Source organism: Gobius niger (genome assembly GCF_951799975.1).
Source record: "Gobius niger genome assembly, chromosome: 10".
Lineage (NCBI taxonomy): Eukaryota > Metazoa > Chordata > Actinopteri > Gobiiformes > Gobiidae > Gobius > Gobius niger.
The window spans coordinates 18,888,806-18,910,913 of NC_136861.1; the positions used below are offsets into that span (position 1 = coordinate 18,888,806).

Consider the following 22,108-nt stretch of genomic DNA (forward strand, 5'->3'; position numbering starts at 1 on the left):
TTAAAAAAAAAAAAAATCACGAACCTTTCACATCTTACTCATGAATATATTTTGAAGAAAGTAATGTCTTTGATATTTGACTTTTAAATGACTTCTTAGAAATCAGAGAACAGCACAAGGCTTAAAAATGGAAATTCGGACTTGTGTGGCTTATCAGATGGACAGGTGTATGCAGTCACTGGTGAAGCAGTGTTTTGTTTCTATGGACTCAAGCTTTTGAATATCTCTCTTGCAAGTAACTACAAAATATGCCATTGATCACAAACCAGTCATCAACTATTTCAACCTGGATAGACTTAAACAGACAAAAGCAGCAATTAGAAAGATGTATTGACATATACATATTTGGCAGTCAGACCCCGGCAGTAGACATTGATATATGAATGAAAGTTAGTATGGGTGGGTTAGGGATGGGATGTCTTTCCCCGGAGTCTGGACATTGGTGGTGATATGGGAGACTGATGAAGGCTGTAGCAGGGTGAAGCCATAGGTGGAAGAGGCGGTGGGAGGTGGGTCACAGCACAGCTGGGAATGCAGGACTGAGGGCGATGATTGGCTGCTATGAAGGTGTGGCTCTGCACTGATAGACTGATGTAGAATTTACACCTAGGCTTCATTTATTCTTGTTGTATGTTTTGGACAACTTTTCCCACATCTCATCTGTTGTATATCCCCTGTGTTGATATATATCTCATCTGGTGCATCACAGTTAAAAACACATTGTTGGTGAAATAAGTAATCAGTTGTCAAAGGTTCACAGTGTTGCTACATCTTGAAATTTAACTGCAGCCCTCACGAAGCAGCCACATAAAACGCCCCTAATTCCTCATTATCTCACTTCCTGTTTAGGATCTTTAGCAGCATCAAGCCACTGGTGGAAGTCCAACTCCTGCTTTCTCTTTTGAGCAAGCCTTTCCACACTTTTTCTGTACGTTTGTGCCACATGATACAAAACACTGCTGTATTTTACATTCAAAACAACAAAGTGAAGAATCGTACATTTTCCAAAGCTATCAATGTATTTAAAATTCTGATCTTTTTTTTTTCCAGATAGCCATTTTATCAACTTCTGATATATTAATAGTAAACCAGTTTGTATACAAAAACAACACAGTAATAATTTTGATATAAACGTTCTTTCTTCTACCCTCCCTAAGGACAAAATGTTGGTGCTCTGTAGTGTGCTTCAAAGGCTCTCTACTTTTGTCCTTTTGATATTGCAGATTGTCAGAGAATTTCCTGGATTCAAAAACTCATACAGAAAGTTCTTGGGGGCTGATTCCTTTGAGAGAGAAAGAGACCCAGTGAGGGTTAACTTGAGCAGACTTGTGTTCCCTGCTGCTCCTCCTTCTGACGTTATCGACACACTCACAGTTCGGTCGGCACAGGCCAAGCCGGAGCCAGAGAGAGGAGGGACTTGCTGATGGTGGTGCGTAGCTGCCTTCGGTGCCTCCTCGCTGGGCAGTGATTCGCTCCGAGCCGGCCCCTGCGCTCCATGGGACTCCAGAGCTGGACCTTACCGCCGCTGTCCTCTATGGCCTGCCTTCAAGTGGAGACCCCCCCGATCTGCAGGGGCAAGTTCAAAACAGGTACAAGCCACTGTTTGCCAATTTATGTGCACCTTTTTCATGGATATTAAATGTGGCATATTTGCATGAGCTTTGTGGTGACCAAATGACAGGGCAGTATTACTAGAGACTTCAAGCATCAAACCAGGCCTTGGCTTTTGCCCTCAATGGGTCTTGATATGTTAAAAATACATTTGGGTTTCTTGTGTGCAATGGAGTCTGTTTTATACCTAACTTTGACATTTTGGTTATTAATGTCCTCTCCCTTCTCCACATTGGTTATCACTTGTATTACTGTATATTTCCTAATGTTGAAAGGACATTTTAAGGACATAAGTTTAATTATTCCAGTATGTTATGTCATTTTAGTTATACTGAAGCAACAGAGTGAACTTTTTATGATGGTCCCAAGTACCCTGGATGAAGGGGGTTATATTGAGTAGAGCATCTATGTAAATAAACTATCAGTGTTAAGCAAATCGGCTTCTGCTCATATCCAGCTGATTAGTAAAAAAGAAAGAAAGGAAAAGTGTAAATGCACCGAGGGGTTTTTATTAGAATTGAAGTTAATCTAAGAAATAGAGTGAAACAAAGTGGATTCAGTCAATCGTAAAGGCCCTAATAGTTTGACATGTGTTTGCTTACATTTTCTTTACTATGATGTAAGCAAAGTTTTTATCGTTGGTCTAAAAATAGCTCTAACTGGCAGAGAAGTGAGTATGTGAACAGGACACTCCCACTCACTCGTGTTGAGAGACGTAGCCAAGGAAAAAATAATGCCCTCGGCGCTCTCCAATGTGCCCACAAACAAACCAGCTCGATAAGCAGATTTAGTGACAAAACGCTGATTTTTGCTGCCGTCATTTGTCATTCGGCCTGGGCCATTTGTCATTTTGTTTGCAGAGTAGATCGTTCACTGATAAAAATGGGCCATGGACAAAAATGATAAGTGGTAGTGACATGACTTAATTTGATTTCACTCAAGAATGGCCTTTGTAGATAAGTCCAATTAGAAGACTAGAGAAACAGACTCAAATCTGGGATCTAATGTAATGTAATGTAACTAAATGTCACAGTGGTAAAGAAGGCTTCCTTTTATTCCCCGCACTGACCAGGCTACCTGTTGCTTCAGTCTTTGGATCTTTCTTTCTTTACTTAAGTTACTTTAGTTTAATTTAGTTAATTCTGATACAAATCTGTGCATTGCATATTTTAGGAGAATTGTGAGTGGCTTCTGTTGTTACACTATAGAGTCTATATCATGAAAGCGTCTATAGAATAAACCCTAGTATAAGGTGATGGGCGGGGCTTAGACAGGAGCAGGACGCTAAATGCTATACCTGTAGAAATCATAGAAATGCCTTTAGTTATTTGAGCCTGTGTACATTTTGTTCTATCTCCAGCTAAATGAATGGTGAAGCCAGACCCAATACTAAAGTATGGAGAGGTATGTTATGTCCGTTTCATGTTTTTTATGTTATTTCTGTGGTTTCTTTATCTTTCACAGGCTAACGCCAGGCTAAAATCACAAGTGATATTTAGTCTGGGGACCACCAATTCATTTTCTCGTAGTAGAGGTGTGGTTTACGATCATCCGTAGCCGGTTATTGGGCGCTATGAATGTCTATCATTTGCGTCTGCAGTAGCCACAGTCAATCGTATCATCGTATCTGATGACAAGTGATGTACCTGCTGTAAACTTTTGAGCTAAACTATTTAGAACACGATCTAAAGCTTGATCGAAAGATGGGGTCGCGTCTGCTGCTGTCATGTTGGATCCATAAATAAACGTTTTTTTAATCCGTAAACAAAGTACAAGCTGCCGTATGTCGAATAGCTCGTCATGGTCATGCCGTCCATCCTCGTTCTGCGATTGGTTCCCAAATCCATGCGAAAATTTCGGCCATGGTCCCCAGGCTGTTGTGAAGTTCGAAATGATTCGAGCGCACACAGCAGGCCACTAATATACCGCAATTTGTATCTAAAGTTAAATCTCAAAAGGTCTGTGTACATTCATTAATGTTTTCCAACGAGGCTTAACATCACCTAAATGTGGTCGATGGGTTGACAACATCTGAAAACATCTGGATCGTTTGATGGCTAATGATAACGGCTAACGGACTCTGAAATGATCCCAGACTAGCCGACTTGCAAACTGTCTGCATATGTTTTGGATCAATCTTTTTATTTCTATGCTATATCACTCCATTGTAGCTGTTGTCATAGTAACGATAAAAAAAATGTTTTACTACTGTTAAATATATCAGATACAACTTTAATATAGCCAGAATTCCTCTTGTTCTTGCACCTATATACACAACAGGATATTTTAGTTAACACTAGTTTTAGTTTAACCTTCTTTCCGCTGCTTACTTCCTGCCTCCAGCTGAAAAATATGACTGAAACTGATACTTTAAGTTACCTTGTGTGTTTCGGCTGTTTGCAGAAAACGTGTGCACCTTAGTCCGATGAAAGGCTCTGTGATATGCCGTGGCTTCTTGTGATTAAATGTCATCACCTGTTATTCCGGACAATAATTTGGTGATGTATTGAGCAGTACAAAAAAACAAATGCAAACACGTGCTTGTACTTTTTCCAACATATCTTTATAATAGGTACTGCAGAATTATGGTCGCATTCCACTATGTATCAACTCCAGCTTCTCTGATTTGTAATATCCCTTTTGTATTTATTTTTCTCTTGATAAGTACGTATTAATCTTCACTAAATAGAGTTGTATTTGGCAGCTTTGATATTTATAATCATAAAGTCAGCAGTGTCGGCCTAAACTAACATAAGCTCCGTCATAACAGCCTGAGAGAGCTAACCACACCAAACATATTTCTCGTAGTATTTGACTTTCTTTTTTTTTTTAAAGTAATGAAAATCCAAAAGGAGACCTCCAGGATCTTGGTCTCAGATCAAAGATTACATCAACTGCTACCTTGTGTTTCTCCGTCTGTGGAGCGAGTGGTGGAGAGGGGAGCCAGGTTGCATCATGGGAAGGTCAGCCAGGGTTCAGGCCCGACAAGTGACCTCGGATTTGACCCCCAGAAAGGAGAGTGGACCCCAAGCAAATTGAATCTCAATGTAGCCTTGTTCATTCATCTTTCATGTTACTGATATCAAGTTGTGTCCCTTAAGTGTTTATTACGGTCAGGTTTGACAGCAACACAGAAAGTACACATAATAATGTCAGACATACCTGTGTTATTGCTTAGTATAGTGAACGCACTGCAAGCCACACAAAGAAAGTAGAGTAGCCACGATTTTAACCTCTTAAACTGAACCAAGTCCATTTTCTATAGTTTGGCATTACCCAAATCTAAAAGCCTCTCAACTCTAGAGCAACAGTGTAATGCCTCATTTGAAAGCTAAGACCTACAAAAGTGATCGTAGCCTTGTTGTCATTTTGTCACAGCGTTTTTGTCAAATTTTTGAAACGTTTTTGTCATGTTTTCTGGCACGTTTTTGTCACTTTTTCATTGCATTTTTTGTTGTGTTTTCGTTAAGATCTTGTGGCTTGTTTGTTGTTTTTTCATCGCTTTGTTTCATTCATGTGTTTTCGCCTCCTTTTTGTCACTTTTGTTGTTTTTCTGACACATTTTTTTTTTGTTTTGTTGCTCTTTCGTTGCTTTTTCATTGCTTTGTTTCATGGCTTTTTTGTCGTGTTTTTGTCACTCTTTTGTTTGTTTTTGTCTCATTTATTTTTTGCTTTTCTGGCATGTTTTTTGTCACTTTTTTGTCTTTTTTTTCTCCTGCATTTTCATCCTCATTTTTCGTCACTACTTGATGCTTTTTTAAGCTTTTAGATTTGGGTGAAATCAAAACTGGAGAAAATGTGCTCGTTCAGGTCGGGGTTAAGAGGTTAAGAAGATATGCCTTAAACAAACTTACTTATTTATCCCCATGTCTAAATTGGTAAATGTGTTTCTTCATTAATTCATTCATAAAATTCTTATTCTTTCTTATCAAATGATTCTAGGTATTTTTATCTGGTATAGTTTGGAGAAGTACAATAGTAACACTCTTGCATGTGTTGAATATTGAAGAAAAGTGCAGTGATTCCTGACCTGTGGGTTGGCATCTCTATTGGAGTCCACACAACTTCACATGGAAGTTTCCCAGCGTTTAAAAAAAAAAAGAGGTCTAAACTATATTGAGTGACTGTTAATGAAGGGAACACAGTTTATTTTATATTATAACATTTGAACATTGAAATAAATCTAAATGACTTACATTTTCCCCCAAAATGCTCTTTGTTTATTTCAAGTTGCAATGAGGGTGGGGGTCGCCGGTTTGTCCTCTGATATAACAGGGGTTAATGACAGGAGAACCACTGAACTAATGTGTTCCTCGTGTGGGTGGATATTGTCGTCTCATTAAGTGATGGACTAAAACCTGCGCCTAGTCTATTTGCAAAAGGGAACAAAAAAAATTGCTTATTTGTTGCCGTTTAACTTAAGCGCAGATTCTCACTACTCCCACCTCTGCATTCAACCAAAGCAGGCAGACTACGTCCACTGGCGATTCGGTCCCCTGACTACCCCGTCCACAGTCCTCTTCCTGCCCCTTAAACTGCCCCTAAATGTGGTGGTTCCCAGGCCTTGTTCTCACAGCTGCCCCGTTTATTTTTGCTTGTGTGACTCAGTGAGACTTGTTCAGACTCGGAGTCCCTCCCTGGAGACCGGAGCAGGTCTGTGAAGGAGAGAGAGGCGCTGTTTTCCCTTAAAACGCTGTAACCAATTTGACCAAGCTGGCTGCATTAGCAATAATAAGGGTGCGCTGTGTATACATTGGTCTCTTTAATAACGTCTTCAGCTTTATGATAATGCTGGAGGGAACAGACCAAATGTACTTGGTATTGCATAATGCTTGCTGTTTGCAAAGTAAAGCAGGAAGTAAGTTTGGTCTGTTTGTTTGCATTTTTAATATGCATTGTTTGTTGGTTTTGAAATGTGTAAATGAACTGGCTCATTTTGACTAGTTTAGTACAATTGGCACGTTAACCATACCAGGGACAAACCAGGCCAATTACAGAAATGAATATACTATATAAAATATTAAAAGTATAGAGGTGTGATCGTACTTGATTGACTCTGAGGTGATGATGTGAGGTTAAGCTCTTTAACATTTGATGCTACACAACAACAAATTCCATAGCCTGATTAAGTACCATCCAAAACTTTACATTTTTTGTCACATAAATGACAATAGTAGCATGATTTACTTCTTCTTTTTTCTTTTTTTCAGTCTTAGCATCATATTGTGTGGCATATTAGTCCAAACCTTGAGACGGCTGCTTCATTACACCCTTACAATCAAGAAACATTTTACTTTGAAAAGGAATATTCTGTACACTTCCTTAGTTCTCTTTTTCCGTGTATGTTTTTTGAGGGTGTTTCTTTGTAATGCAGAAGTCTCTGTATTTTTGTTTATGACATCATCTTGACCTGGTAACGCAGCCAGTTTGTCTAATCACTCCTACATTACCAGGGCCTTTTTTTAGTGGATGATTATATTACTCAGAACTTAAACTGGAAACTGAAACAATATTGTCGTCTGTTAATTATAGCCCATTGTGTGATATCACCATTGCATCATTAAAATTACTCAGTAACACTTTGATATTTGATATAATGAACACCGTGCAACACTAAAGCTGATTTAGTGCCAAAGTGCGTATCTAGACTTTGGCTGTTTCTCCCTTTGGTGTGAACACTGCCAAAGCTGCACCTCATTTATCAGCGAGACCTTCTTTTCTAATCCATGTTATTGTCTTGAATCATGTCTACGCTGCTTTGTTTATAGATGTTTTAACTCTGCTCGCTGTGCAGTTTATATCCACTGCAGAAGGCAGTACGTGTGGCCTCAACTTTTGAGACCTGTCTTTGATGTCCAACTGTAACTTATCAGCAGTAACTATAAGGCTGTAGTGACCAGACATGTCTCACTGTGCTGTCATCGCCACAGACATTTGTGGTTTCCGTATCGCGAAATGGGGGAATTAAGGGAATTTTACTAATGATTTATATAGATATTGGCTTTCGTTTTTTATCTCATAATCATTCATCCCATTCAGACTGGCTTTTTCTTTATTTATTTGTGGAGAGAACTCAACGCAACATGATGCTAACAACCATAAAAATGACAGAAATGCCTTGAGCTTTCTGAGCCTGTTCTGATAAATGCGCCTGGAGCATTTGTACTTTTCAATTAGGGCTCTACCATATGGTAAAAATTAAAATCCCTCATATTGATCAATCTTGGATTGATTTTAAAACATCTTTTAACACAAAAATCTTAATTGTACTTCTTCAAGCTCAAAACCAGGTGCTGTTTCCTGACCATGAAAAGACTCATGACAATTGTTTTGAAGCTTTAGTGAATTATCCTCATAAAGAAAACATTTTCAGAAAAAAATGTGAAAGTACTGTTTGTTTTGATGAGACTTTTGTGTAATTTGTGTGTTGTAGTTCTCCAGTTGTGTCTGCAGCAGAGACGAAGCAGAGAGCAGCTGGTGGAGCAGGGCATTATGCCACGTGAGTCTACTTGTGCATCTGTCTATTTCACATAGTTTGTAAACGACTCCGCTCAGGGTGACCGCCTCAAAGAGTAGAACAAGTGGGACCAGTTGATCAGTCACTATGTGCAATGATAATTTGTCATAAATGTTATACAAAATGAGCTGCATGGAAAAAGAACATGTTGAAAGGTAACATCACACTCTTCACATTCGGTTTATGATGTTGTAATGCCAGCATCAGCGCCAACAGTTTGACGCTAACTCCGATTTCTGGAGAGACAAAGCTTTATCGTTTCCTCCACATGACTTTCAGCACCATTGACTACCCTTTGTCCGACCTGAGTCACTGTCCATCCCATCAGAGGAGGTCTCTCGCTCTCCTGTGACCCGGCCTGAAACTCGGACTGCCTCTGACTTCCTTTAGTTTCCTGCAGAGCCCCGCACTTATGAGCTTATGTCAGGTATGCAGTGAGGTCTACGCTCTGTCAGGAATGTTTTGGTTTCAGCGCTGACACACTCTTCGCACTCCCCCTCACACGCTGTCCCAAAGCAAACAGCACCCGTCCCAGCCGAGGTGACGGGGCGTCCCATACTGATGAGCTGGTTATTAGCAATCACGTGGGTGGTCATTGTATTGACTGAGCTTGGAAAAAATGGTGACGCTAATAGGTTTCCTGTGTTCCTGTGTTTACTGCAGCAAATAAACGGATCGTAGTGATAATTGTGATTTAGGTTCTAATTAAACCTACCAATGTTTATAAGCCAAGTGTGTTGGTCTAAAATATTTCCAATTTACAAGCACCTCAAGCCACATTGACTCTGAACTTTCCTTTTTCTTCGTGTGAGCTACTTTTATAACGTAAAAACAACAGGGGGCTGCACTTTAAGACTTTTGAGTTTATGTGACTCTGGCAAAGTACATTCTGTACATAAAGTAGCCAAGCTGACCACCTGAACATCCTGAATGACCAGGTTATTCCATCACTGGATTTCTTCTCCCCTGATGGTACGAGCATATTCCAAAATGACAATGCCAGGGTTAATCGGGCTCACACTGTAAAAGAGTGGACATCCTTTTCACTCATGGATCGGCCACCACAGAGTTCAGATCTTGACCAAATTCATCATCTTTGGGATGAGCTGTAGAGGAACTCTCATGTCTCATCATCAATACAAGATCCTGGTGAAAATGAATGCAACAGTGGATCTTTTGACATTGCAGAAGCTTATTGAAACAATATATTTTGATCTATTTATCCATTAAACCAGTGTTTCCTAATCAGGGGTACGGGCACCCCAGGGGGTATGTGAGCATTTAGCAGGGAGTACTTGGAAGTATTTCAGATCTAAATCGAAGGCGAAAGTGAACAGTATTTAGATATTATTTTAAACGGAGAATACACAACTAAATAGTTTAGCGAACAATTTTTTAAATACTTGACTGCACCTTAGAGTTTAGGGGATACATTGAGTAGAAATTAAAGACTCAAGGGGTGCGCGAGACTAAAAAGGTTGGGAACCACTGCATTAAACCATAATATTGTTATAAATATGGTTAGCAGTGACTATTAGAACTACTTATACTTTCAGTTTTGCTCATATGGATCAACCAACATTGACAAAACACAGTTGGCACGGCAACATGTTTGCCTCTATCTATGTCACTTCCTGTCAGTGTCCAATAAGGAAGTGAAACTATAAACATCACAAATAATGTGGGAATTTTTTTTGTAAAAATGATGTCTAATGTGTCATATGCACTTTAAATAAAAAGTGAATGGTTTTCACTTCTGTAACAAAGTCATGGGGATTTCCAAAACATGAATCTCCAAACCGATAATTGAGATCTGTGTGATAGGATTAAAACTCCTTTAATCCCTTGTAACATACAGTATCTAGTTATCATTAGTAGTCACAGTTAATACTCTTCATCAAAACATCATTTGTTACAGTCATGTGGGTTATTTGCAAAGGTCAAGCTCTCTTTCACATGACATCAACATTACACCATTGCTTTGTTGTGGCTTGTTAAATACATTACGATTCATGTTAAAATAATACTAATCTATTCTCTTTGTTTAGCTCTAAAAGCCCCAGCTGTGTTTCATGAGCGGATCCGGAGCCTGGAGAGAGCTCGGGTAAAGCCTTCACCTAATCCAGTATCATCAACAGAAAACATTGATCATGACTGTGTTTAGACTCACAGAAGAATTAATGACTTTTTATTGCAGACCGGGACTTTCCTGAAGCATAAACTGTGCAGCCGACCTGAGCGCTCCGAGTTGGTCCGAATGCACATCCTCCAAGGTAGCCGCCAGCACTGCTCCGGATTAGATACACATAAAGGCGTTCATGTAAAATACATGTATTTTCCAACATACTTACTCTGACAAAGTACTTTTGTCAGCTCAGTGCATGTGGTAAAGTGGGTTATACGCTTCTACATGCAATTAGAGAGTTTGATATTCGACAGTAACAGCAGCAGTAGTTGTAGTAGTAGATCCATCCATCCATCCATCCATCCATCCATCCATCTATCCATTTTCTTCCACTTTTCCATTGTCAGGTCGTGGGGGCAGCTGTTGGAGTTGCCCAAATCACATTGCACCAGCCCCTATGGCTCCTCCTGCAGGTGGTGGGTCCACGTAAGGACGGCCTCATGGTTCTAACCGGGCCTGTTGGTCTCTCATAAGGGGCTTCTGAACCACTCTTTGTCTGACCCCTCACTTAGGACCTGTTTGCCATGGGAGACCCTACCAGGGGCACGAAGTCCCCGACAACAGAGCTCCCAGGATCATTCGGATACTCAAACCCCTCCACCATGTTAAGGTGGTGGTTCCAGGAGGCGTAGTAGTAGATCTTTATGCTAAAATAATAACTGTAGAAATAAGTCAAAAGTATAATTGCCCTTCTTTTGAGGCAATAAGTAACAATCCAGACAGTAGAACAAGTATTTTGCACTCAAATTAAGATAATTAATCCATATTTACTACTATAATTAAAGCAGAACTAAGTAACTTCGTAAGTAAAAGCCTTTTCGTAGTCCCTCTGGGGGTAATACAAGTGTTGATGGTGTGATTGGGGGGTCTTTCATCTTCCCCTGGTGTCTCTGGCCAGAAAACCACAATTGCAACTTCGCTGCCTATGGGCCTGAGGAGCAATACACACATATACAATCATGAAGAAGAAGCTAACAGGCTAACGGGCAAAGCTAACTGTGTGCTAGTGCCACTTTAACAGTATTTACAGCCAAGTCTGAGTGATAAAAATTATCTCCATTGTGTAATTGGATGTACAATATCCCTCTCTCCCTTTGTCTTTTCTGTCAGCGTAGTATTTACGCTCACGGACAATTAATGAGTAAAAAAAAAAACGCAACATGCATTTAGGGGCTTAAGTCACTTAGTACTGTTTTAATGTTATTTTAAGTGTCAAAACACTTATTCCACGGCAGATTTTATTTTATTTTTTGTAATTAAGCACAAATACTTTCCATTTGAGTATTTTTTTTACTTAACAAGATATATATTTTGCAGTATAGGTCAAGTCCTGAACCTTAACTTTAACTTTTGTGTAAATTTGTCTATGGTTCACCATCACAAGTCACAAAATCACAACAAATCACAGCAGGTGAATACCCAGTACACAGATAGGGCAGAATCCAGTCAATACTTCTTGATTGTGTAAATAACTCCCTTCCTTCTGGGTTACTAGCAGCTTGCACCTGTGCACCCACCACCGCCCATGTAAGCAAGGTGCAATTATCTGGCAAACAACCTGCCAGAGTCAACCATGAGGCACAGGCTCTGGCATACTCTTTTACTTGAGTGTACATTCTCTGTTGTTGAAGCATTGTACATGTGTTTTGTGTGCTACTTGGACAAAGTAAAGTTTGACTGCGTGTGCATTGCGCTCACAGAGACCCAGGCGGATTCCTCGCTCCACGCCGCACAGCTGAGGCTGAAGAGGGCGAGGCTGGCAGACTCTCTCAATGAGAAGATCTCACAGCGCCCCGGGCCCATGGAGCTGGTGGAGAAAAACATCCTACCTGTGGAGCCTGAAGATGAAGAGAGTGGGAAAGGTAGACACGTTTATTGATCATTTAAGTAATCTGATGCTATAGTGTGACCCAGCACTGTTTAAATATTGTTTTGACTCTAGGGACATTGTTGCCTTTTACCAGAGAAATGGCAGATTTCAATTTTATTTGTGTTCAAACCCAAACTCTTTTACGCTTTTATTGCTTTGAGTAACCCTACATACTGAGTCTGGCTTCCACTTGTCTTTTAACCATCATTGCTGATGTCATGAGGTAGTAAGTAATAAGTAAGTAAGTAAGTGCTTTATTTGTCATAACAAAATAGTGTTCAGATGTTAGTCCTGAGCCGCTGCCACTGTGGGCCAACCTGACCAGCATGTTATTGGAGGTCGGGGAAACCGGAGCACCCGGAGTTTTTCCCTGTTTCAGAGCGTGGTGTCCTGCTCTGGTCAGCTCCACCTCCGCCTCATGCAACTCCCTCCGCTCCACAACAGTCATTCACCATCTTCTGGGAAGAGTTTAGCAGTTAATCTGTTTTATTCTCCTGTGAACGTCCATTAGCCAGAACAATAGAAGGCATGTGCGCGGCTTAGCTCGTTTGTCCCTTCCGTGTTTCCTGTAGGGCCTCTTGTGATGCCTCCACTGTGCTGCCTCCACTGTGCTGCAGGTGTGGGGGCTCTTGGTGCCTCTTCAGTGTCTCGGAAGAAGAAATGTGTCGGTCTCAAATGGGTTTAGCTCATAAGCTAGCTTTGTGTTTGCTTTTGTGTTTGTTTTTATTATTTACATTTTGATGATTTCCCCTACCCCTCTGTCCCGGCACGTGACAGGTCCACAATAAGATGCCCAAAAGTATTTCCCAAAGCCATTGTACTTTGAATGTTTATGATATGTTTAGGTGATGAAGTGACCAGCGTCAAGACGTCAGATGTGTACAGCTTTGACGAGGACAGCAGCGATGGGTCTTCTCCTGCCAGTCAAAAGTCTGATAGCTCCAGCTCTCCAAGAGAAAGTGGAGATAAGGAAATCACACAGCCACCCCTCTTTAACTCTCACTTACAGGTAAATCATTCTTTTTATATTGTCTTTAAAGGGGCTAGATGCAAGTTAGCCATTGTATACTCACTACTGCCACCTGAGGTCATACGTGTAACTGCAGCTTCTATATTAAGCTCGTGCATGACGGCACTTCGGACCTGAATTAACAACTTTTTGAGTGACAGTGCAGGATTTTAGAGGCAGTTGTGGTGAACAGGCCTGGGCTCATTCTACACCTTAGGACATTGTTGGAACATATAGGGGGAGGAAAATACTTAATTTTAGCATTTTTAAACTCTTTATAGTCCCTTTAAGTCATTAACTGTCATGTTAAAACGTTGTATCTTCGTGTTGTTTTAGAAGCCTTCAGCCAGTCCTCAGTCAACCCTTGAGGCAGCACACAACAGTGAAAAGCAGAACAATTGCCAGTCTCCATCGCTCAGTGCATTGGTTCAAAATGCTTCACCAGGCCCTGTTTTGGTCAAGGTGAGTCCAACAAACCGGTCTGTAATTGTTTATTGTAAATACTGTAGGTTCTAGTGCAATTTCCCTTGAGTATTACAGAGACAAATTCCCTGTCACTTCTCCCAAATGCAGAAAAATGGAGATAGTTGCCTCACCAAACACGCCACGGTAACAATGCCAGTGATTTGTGGCGCGACGTAACTTTGAAACCCATTTGTAATTTTAGCTGAAGCCTCAACATAACATGCAATTTATCATCAATTTCAATGCGTATTATTTTCTTCTACCGCATCAAAGTTTCACAACCACAAAATGCGGCACGATTTTCTATTTCACAACTGGCACGGCGTTAACCTCAGGGCCCTGACTCCGATTTATTGCGTGTTTTCTTTGGAAACACAACGCGACGTGTCATGTCAAAGATACCGTGCCTGCGTTCTGTCATACTTTGCAGTCACATCGTTTCGGGGGTGAACCAAAAGTCACTGTTAAGACAGGTTCAAAGACGAGCGCGGAATCTGAGCGCTTATTCTTAAGTTTGTGCCAGCCAGAGTTTGTCTTCAATTAGGCTCGAATGACAGACTGTGTAAAACCAAAGCCCAAGAAATCAAAGAACGGGAGTGTAGCCTGGACATTTATCAGAGCGCTGCTATCCTCCCTGGAATTTGATAGCAAGATAAATTAGACATTTGTGTTCGGGTTAATACGCCTCAGCCCCAGCTTTCATCACCGCTGTACGACTAATATGCCAAGCCCGCTCCATGTGCATCCTGTGATCTCAGGTGTTAAAACAATACAGGATAAATGTTTTTTTTTTATTGAAGACCCATGTGTTCGAGAGTACAGGGCAGATATACTGGTCATAGTAGTCGTAGCGTAATAATTGTAACAGGAGCAGTAGTTGCAGCCTTCATCTTTGCATTTCGGCCTGTTAATAATATGCCAGGCCCTTCCTCTGTGTATCCTGTAATCTCAGGTGTTAAAACAATAAGGGAACCGTTCGGCACCAGTTTCCTGATCACACCTTGAGCAAACAGTGCCTGGACTTTATCGTTTACCGTGTGTGCTAGGTCATTAGATGTTGAAAGAATTTAAGGTTTTATTTACTGCTGTTATCAACAGGTAATACAGTCTTGACTTTTTAGTAGCGTTGTTGTTGAATATATTCCTTCCATCCATCTTGGCCAGATTCACCACATAAATTCTCTTCTGCAGCAAAGCCTGTCCAGGGCATCAGGTGAAAAGAGCCGCAGTAAAAAGAGTCGAGAGCCAAAGCCGCGGGTGAAGAAGCTGAAGTATCACCAGTACATTCCTCCACATCAGAAACAGGAGCAGGACGTGCCCATGGACTCCACCTACGCCCGCATCCTACAGCAACAACAGCAGTTTCTACAACTACAGATACTCAGCCAGCAGCAGTACAGCTATCAGGCTGTCCCACCAGCAACACTCAAGTAAACTTTCATGTTTTCTGAATTTGTGCGTTTGCTGCTCAACACTGTTCCCTCCTTACACAATAGGGAAGCACTTTCCTAGTCTAGTTCCTTTTCCTGCTTCTGGTAGTCATGTACTTGGACATGAAAATATTGATTTGCTGCCTACATTATCCTCCACACACACACGCATGTGTCATTCCCTTTCATTGCCTCAAGTTGTGATGTTAAACATGATGGGTTTAGTAACACCTGTTTAATCTACAAATAAAGATCCCAGCTGTTCTGTGTCTCAAATACGCTACATTTCCTGCTTCCTGCACAGGCTTTATTGTGAGTAATGGGTTGTACGTTCTAAATTTGGCTTTACTCCCTTCGCTTTTTTCAGACAGACGTCTGAAATTCAGGGCAGCGCCTGCAGTGGAAACAGTGCCTCTTTAAACCCCCTACAGAACCTGACCAGCCACAGGATCGAGCTACCGGCTAATCTGGAAGAGATGAAGGTCATTGTACTCAATATATAAGAACAGGGTTCATAAGGTTCATGTAATTGCAAAGCGATAGCTCTTCTGCGTTCTTGTCTGGTTTAGTCAATCAAGAATAACATTTTAAGGCACATTGCGACAAGTCTAACGCCTATAAACTAATAATTCTGTATATGACTGTAATATTTATGTCAAAGCTCAATTCATTTTTGTTTTTCAGGTTGCAGAACTAAAGACAGAGCTCAAACTCCGTTCTTTACCTGTTTCTGGAACAAAGACAGATTTGATCGAGAGGCTTCGATCTTTCCATGAAAATCCGAGCCCTCCTGTGTCCCCTATCGCTACTAAAGTGTCCAAACTGGGCCTCAAAGACACTGTCCCGTCTGACGCTCAGGACGGTCCCGCCCAGAGTCCGCGGGGGGACTCCGACAAAGACAAGCGCCTGTTTGAGAAGGAGCGGCAAATCAAGGAGCTCATGAGAAAGTTGGAGCAGGAACAGAGGCTGGTGGAGGAGTTAAAAATGCAGCTCGAAGAGGAGAAGAGATCACAGCAGGGCGACTCCCCACCTCCATCATCATGCCCCGCTCTCTTCCAGGTCAAAGAGGAATCAGTCACACCTCCGAACTGCTCTGGGATGTCCAACATGTCCCCTGTCCCGCCCAGAGGGGTCAAACAAGAGGTCACACCGATGAGCATCACGCATCCCGCCCTGTTTTCTGTGAACTTACATGATCAAGGGACATCCAAAGGTCTCATCCAGCCTTCAGGACAAAACGCCAAAGTCTCTGCAGAGGTACAAAGAATTCACACACTGTCAGCCTCCTAACATAATTGCCTAAGCATTTTTTAGGGTTAAATTTAGATATTGTGTTTGTCTTGTTTCTTCTTCAAACACTCCTGCATCTTTATGTATCACTGGCTCTGTCCTCACTCAGCCAATTGCATGACATCTTTATACGGATTCAGTTTTGTGTCGTGTTTTTCCATTTTCCCACTGACCTTTGAATATGACTAAGGCTAATGTGCTTGGAGGTTAACAGCACCGAGAGTTGGACTGAACATGGTGCAATTTTTCTTTGGTTTTATGTTTAATTTGCACCAAATCATGTCCCTCTATTAACTCTCAGCCTCCCACACAAGATCGCACTTAACAATTACTGTCAGAGGTAAAATACTGGCTCTTTTATGTTGCCAAAAACAGATCTAGCAAAAGGGAGCAACAAAAACCTAGAAAAATTATTAAAGCCCCCGCCTTAACCAAATGCATTTTCTCCAGTTCAGCTAATCTAAAAGTTTACAGCCTCTAGGCCAATGTAACAAAACTGACCTAAACGGATATTTCTCCATGCATTGTTGCCGTGACATTTCTTTTCATTACTTATTTGTTGCTCTTTTTTGGCTTTTTCATCCCACATTTTTGTCACTTCTGTTATTCTTTGGTTGCTTTTTTGTTGCATTTTCGTCCCTTTTCCGTTATTCTTTTGTGGATTTTTTTGTCAGTTTTCTGTTGCTTTTTCATTTGCTTTTTCATCCTCGTTCTCGGCTCATTTTTGTTACTATTTCGACACTTTTATTTTTTAAATAGCTTGGGTAAGGCCCTTGAAAAAATGTGCTTGGTTCAGGTGGGGGTTAAAGGGATAGTTCAGGATTTTTGACATAGGGCCTCATTTCCTAGTTATCCAGAGTGTTACTGATTTCTGGAGATTATTTTATTTTTTATTCATTCAGTCCTTATAATTGAAGAGTTTAGTGGTGCCAGGCTAGTGCTAGGCTAGCGCATGTCTATGGTAACTAGTAGCCTGCATTTAAAACCTCTTCATAATCATCGGGTAGTCCTCCAAACATTGCCATATCTGATTTGTAGAAAGCTCCTTTGTGAATTCGACGTGTAGTAATGCGGCCGCAGGTAAACAAACTACTGTAGATCCGGCAACCAACAGATCACTCCGCCGCTGTGTAGCAACAACCAGGAAGCTGATGCTGCTCAAATATAAGTTCTTTTAAATGCAAAATGGTGATTATTTCAAAAATCATTCAGTCAACACAGACATTAATATCAGTAGCCTGGTGTTAGTGATTTGCCTCAGGTGCACCATGCTTGGGTCAGACTGTTTTTAATGCAGGCTACTAGTTACCATAGACATGCACTAGCCTAGCAATAGCCTAGCACCACTAAACTCTTCAAATAGGACTGAATTAAAAATAAAATTATATCTGTTCAAAAAATACTGAAATATCCCTTTATAGAGGGGGTATTCTGCTTTTTTCAATCACATAGCACCAGTCTATATCACACTACAATGACGACCAAACCTTCTGTTGGTCTGTAAATGCAGTAAATTAGAATAACTGCCTTGTATAAAATTGCTCTCTCAAAATGGCTGTTGCGAATGTCTTGAAATAGGCCTCTGTCTCTTTAAGAACCTCTGACCCTTTCCGACACGCCCCCTCCACACACTGTCTGTGCCATCAGTGGGGAGGGGGTTCTGCTGAGGAGCAGTGGTTGGTTACTCGGCTGGTGACCAAAGCTCGGAGGCGTCTCCAGGAGGTGGGAGCGTTCCTAGGAGGACTCAGGCAAACCTATCCCTAAAATGGCCGCCATCAGAGTTTTTACAGATTACTCAAAAATACGTGAATGTGCCAAGGCAACACTTCAGGCATGTTTTTAATGAGGGAATGACATAATAACATGATGGAAAGCTTGAAAAAGTCCATTTTGCATAATACCCCCCCTTTAAGAGGTTAATATAACCAATAAAACTACCGGGGATACATTTTGAGAGCATTATTCTTAATATTTCAGGCCATCTCCCATAACTAATATCTAACTATAAGATAAGAATGATCAAAACAAGTCTCTAGTTTTAGTCCCGAGGCTTTCCGTACAGTTAGTGTTGTTTCTCATTGATTTCCTGTCTCTCCTGGACCTCCCTCACGTCGCTACAGCAGCAGTGTCGTCGGGGCTGTGAGATGAGATGCCCTGGTTCTCGTCAAAGCTCTGGTGGAGGAGCAGGTGTTGACAGTAGCGGCCCGTCTGCCCTCTCTCTCTGCTCCATCTGAACCGAGACCGGCTCCAGATTTAGCAACACAGTCACAAGAGCGGCAGGAACCGTGGCTCCAGACTCAATTACCGCTTCTCTGATTGATAATGCAGAGCACGAATGCAATATTCATGTCGGACAATGTTTTTTTTTTTAGTTCGTCACAATAGTTTGCACAAAGATACCGTTAACATTCAGTCCTGGTTAAACTAGAATTGGCTTCTTCTGTTTTCACTGATAATTTATAGCACATTTCGCAAGTGTTTTTTCCAACTAAGTCTGCAAGTTATTTAGTCATTCACTGCTAAATACCAGCTAATTGTTTGGGAATGACCATAAATATGCTGTAACAAATCACCGCAGAAGGCTCATTTGTGCCACATTGAAGCCATTTGCGCGAGGCTGTGTGTGTGTTGACCAGTGTAAATATTTGCACAGGCGTGGACTGATGCAGCGCCACTTGTCCTCAACACATTCCCGGCGAGTGTCTCCTCCAGCGGGACATCTGCAGACGCGGTACATGCTCATCTCGAATCATAAACACCAATCCTTTGATAGTGCTGTAAACTTGTGTCTTTTTTATCTAAGCAGGCTCCTTGTCCCAATGAGGCCTCTTTGATCTTACTGCAGCACAAGTCCAAAGACCCGCCTCGCTACGAAGAGGCTGTGAAGCAGACGCGCAGCATGATCACTCAGGTAGTCTGCTTTTTACTCCATAATATAGATTTTTTTTTACTTTTTTGGTACCTACACTCCTTATATTATTATCTAGAACCATAAACTGCTTGTTTTTCAATAGTAGTGTCCCAGGACTAAACACCTAGACATGGTTTATTTATATTTTTTGCAAGACTGAAGTATCATGACAGGTTTTCGTTTGTGCACAGTCCTATAAATTGGTTCAATTACGAAAATGACTACCAAAGCTGGCTCTTGCTAATTTGGTGCCCAACTAAAGATTGAACTTCTGTGCCCCTTCCCTGTTTCTTTCCACTGTGCTGCATGGGGCAAGTGCAGCAGCTTACAAGGCAGTACCAGACTTGTAGTTCTAGCTGTAAAAAAAAATATGACAAATACATCTGAAAAAGAGGATTATGAATTGAATATGCAGTTTGGCAGTCCTCCAGTAGATGGCCTAGTTTGCCTTTACCAAGAGCTGGTCCTAATTACAACTGAAGTCATCTGAATTATCTGTGCTTTTCTTTTTGTTAACATTACCCTGCAGTGTCCGTCTGTGTCGAGTCAACAGATGGATGACCTGTTCGATGTGCTGATTGAAACTGGAGGTGAGAGAGTATTGTGTTTTTGAAAATAAAATAAAGCTGTGGACTACTTTATGTGATGTAAAGCACTATAAGCAGTAACTTGCGATAAAGGGCAGATATCAAAGGACTGCTCTTCTTCACTCATCTGTTTTTATTTTTGAAATGTATGTGTAACATTAAACATTCAAATGAACCTATTAATTATACAGTGACTAACCTATTAACTGACCTGTTAAGGGGTCTAGATGCAAGTTGGCTATTTTATACTCACTACTGCCACCTCAGGTCATACGTGTAACTGCACCTTCTATATTAAGCTCGTTCATGAAGGCAATTTGGACATGACCTTTTTCAGTGAACAGGTCTGGGCTCATTCTACACATTAGGACATTTTTTTTATTTTATTTATATGTTTATTTGATATGACATTGCTGGAACATTTAGGGGGAGGAAAATACATACTTTTAACATTTTTAAACTCTGTACATTCCCTTTAACATTATCTTGTATTTTCCAGAGATCCTTCCTTTTATCAAACCAGAGCCTCGGAGCCTGGAGCAGCGCCTCCCGGTCACAGCCAGTGTGACCACACTTCCCATAAACACTGTGCTATGTCGCCCCCCAGCTGTGGTGCAAGTTGCCCAGCTCCCCGTCCCGTCAGCACACACCCCCGCCCTGAAGCAGGCAGAGGAGCTGCACGCGCCCCTGCCCAACGTTCACATGGACTTTGACGAAAACACTTCGGATTCACACCTGCACAATGAGGACAGCATGGACTGGCTGGACCTCACAGACATGACGGCTCACGTGGGCATTTTCTCCTCAGACTTTTTAGACTCCAATGAAATGCACTTGAACTGGGAATAGGACTCACAAGCATTCCCTGTTGTCACGGGCCAACTTACTTACAGAGGTACATTGAAGAAATGTGCACATTGTGGAGAGTTATTCTTCAGAGTAATACTTCTTAAAAATGAAGAAATATTTGAACACTGTTCAAAATATCAAACAGAGCATCTGGTGGGTCCTCAAATGGTGTGGTACTGGAAAGAACAAGCCCTCATCTAGTTGCTCTAAAGGACACTGTATGACATTTAGCTCTTATTTCTGTGTCTGTCATTGTATTGAAATATTCACATTCATCTTTAGACCATTTTATAAATGAAGGTACTTTGCAAAAAAGATAAGTGCCACTGATGACAACACACACACACTCTTGTCTTCTTAATCAACATCTATTTTAATGCAATCTCATTGATCAAATCCACCCAACTAAAACAAAAAACGTCAGTCTGTTTTTGCAAATGGATTCTTCTTTCTTGTCTATGACCGGCATATTGGCAGCGGACCAGCATTTGCTTCTTTTTTTGCACTAAAGGCTTTATTTGTACATAGAATAGTCATCTCCCGTTTTTCAATGTGAGATTAAAGATGGTGGATTGGACTTTACTGTATGAACATTCCCGGCCGCCACTAACCACAATCTCTGAAACCACGTCCAGCTGTTTTCCAGTGACATCTGCAGCTTCCATCAAACCAGCACCGAGACTGTTTCACTAATGATGCTGTGGCCCATTTGTCAACACTCTTTTCCTGACAGCGCTTTAGGGATCTGAAGTGGCACTTTGAGAGGGAACATGTGCTGGAAAGAACTGTATCAATGTAACTCGACACCAAAATGTTGCATAAGGTCTGTATTTTATGTCTGTTTAATGTTACCTTTTATACAAATGTTAGATATTTTGTAAACACAGCTTACTACTTGAGCATTTTCTGCTTAATATTCCCAAGTGCTTTACATTAAAAGTGAAACAAAGTCCTCTTGTGCCCTTCTGAAATATGGACAACACAGAGGTACTACAGTCGGGCTGCAGAATCAGAATAGTTTTTATTGCCATTGATTGTAAACAGATTCACGAACTAGGATTTTTTTCTTGGTGAGACGTGCAACATTAAACATAAAAACATATAACACAGAGTTTAGATAAAAATAAGCTATAAACTTTAAACTATAAGGCTTTAGGGGCACGCTCAATATATGTATAACAGAAAAAATACCACAAAATGAAGGACTTCTGCACATTGTGTGTTATGATACGTTTTTGTTTTAGGCTGTGTTAAATGTGTAAATCAAAGTCAGAAGAAAAACCTCAGTAATTATGCGATATATGGCTGTGGTAACACGTAATATTGCAATAACAATCATTCAGTTTGACAATGCATCGTGCAGCCCTTTTACTAAGTAATGTGC

At 41.0% G+C, this 22,108-nt stretch overlaps 1 protein-coding gene across 2 annotated transcripts; it reads left to right on the plus strand.

Annotated features, from left to right (window-relative positions):
- Positions 1–1,345: 1,345 nt before the first annotated feature.
- Positions 1,346–20,841, plus strand: mrtfbb (myocardin related transcription factor Bb). Of its 2 annotated transcripts, none has more exons than XM_079564422.1 (14): positions 1,346–1,589; positions 8,045–8,110; positions 10,177–10,232; positions 10,326–10,401; positions 12,014–12,175; positions 13,029–13,192; positions 13,529–13,654; positions 14,849–15,087; positions 15,455–15,569; positions 15,772–16,344; positions 19,031–19,108; positions 19,223–19,288; positions 19,818–19,878; positions 20,375–20,841. In XM_079564422.1, the coding sequence occupies exons 1-14, from the start codon at positions 1,496–1,498 to the stop codon at positions 20,722–20,724; spliced, it is 2,226 nt and encodes a 741-aa protein (XP_079420548.1). In that variant the 5' UTR covers positions 1,346–1,495; the 3' UTR covers positions 20,725–20,841. The 2 variants fall into 2 exon arrangements, with proteins under 2 accessions (XP_079420548.1, XP_079420547.1); XM_079564421.1 differs by having other exon boundaries at positions 1,348–1,589; positions 19,184–19,288.
- Positions 20,842–22,108: the final 1,267 nt, after the last annotated feature.

Excerpts from the sequence above, each read along its gene's own strand:
- mrtfbb (XM_079564421.1), top strand. The coding sequence starts at position 1,496 with ATGGGACTCCAGAGCTGGACCTTACCGCCGCTGTCCTCTATGGCCTGC. Across the intron at positions 1,590-8,044 it reads CAGGGGCAAGTTCAAAACAG|TTCTCCAGTTGTGTCTGCAG; the intron begins GTACAAGCCACT and ends TGTGTGTTGTAG. Across the intron at positions 12,176-13,028 it reads AGATGAAGAGAGTGGGAAAG|GTGATGAAGTGACCAGCGTC; the intron begins GTAGACACGTTT and ends TGATATGTTTAG.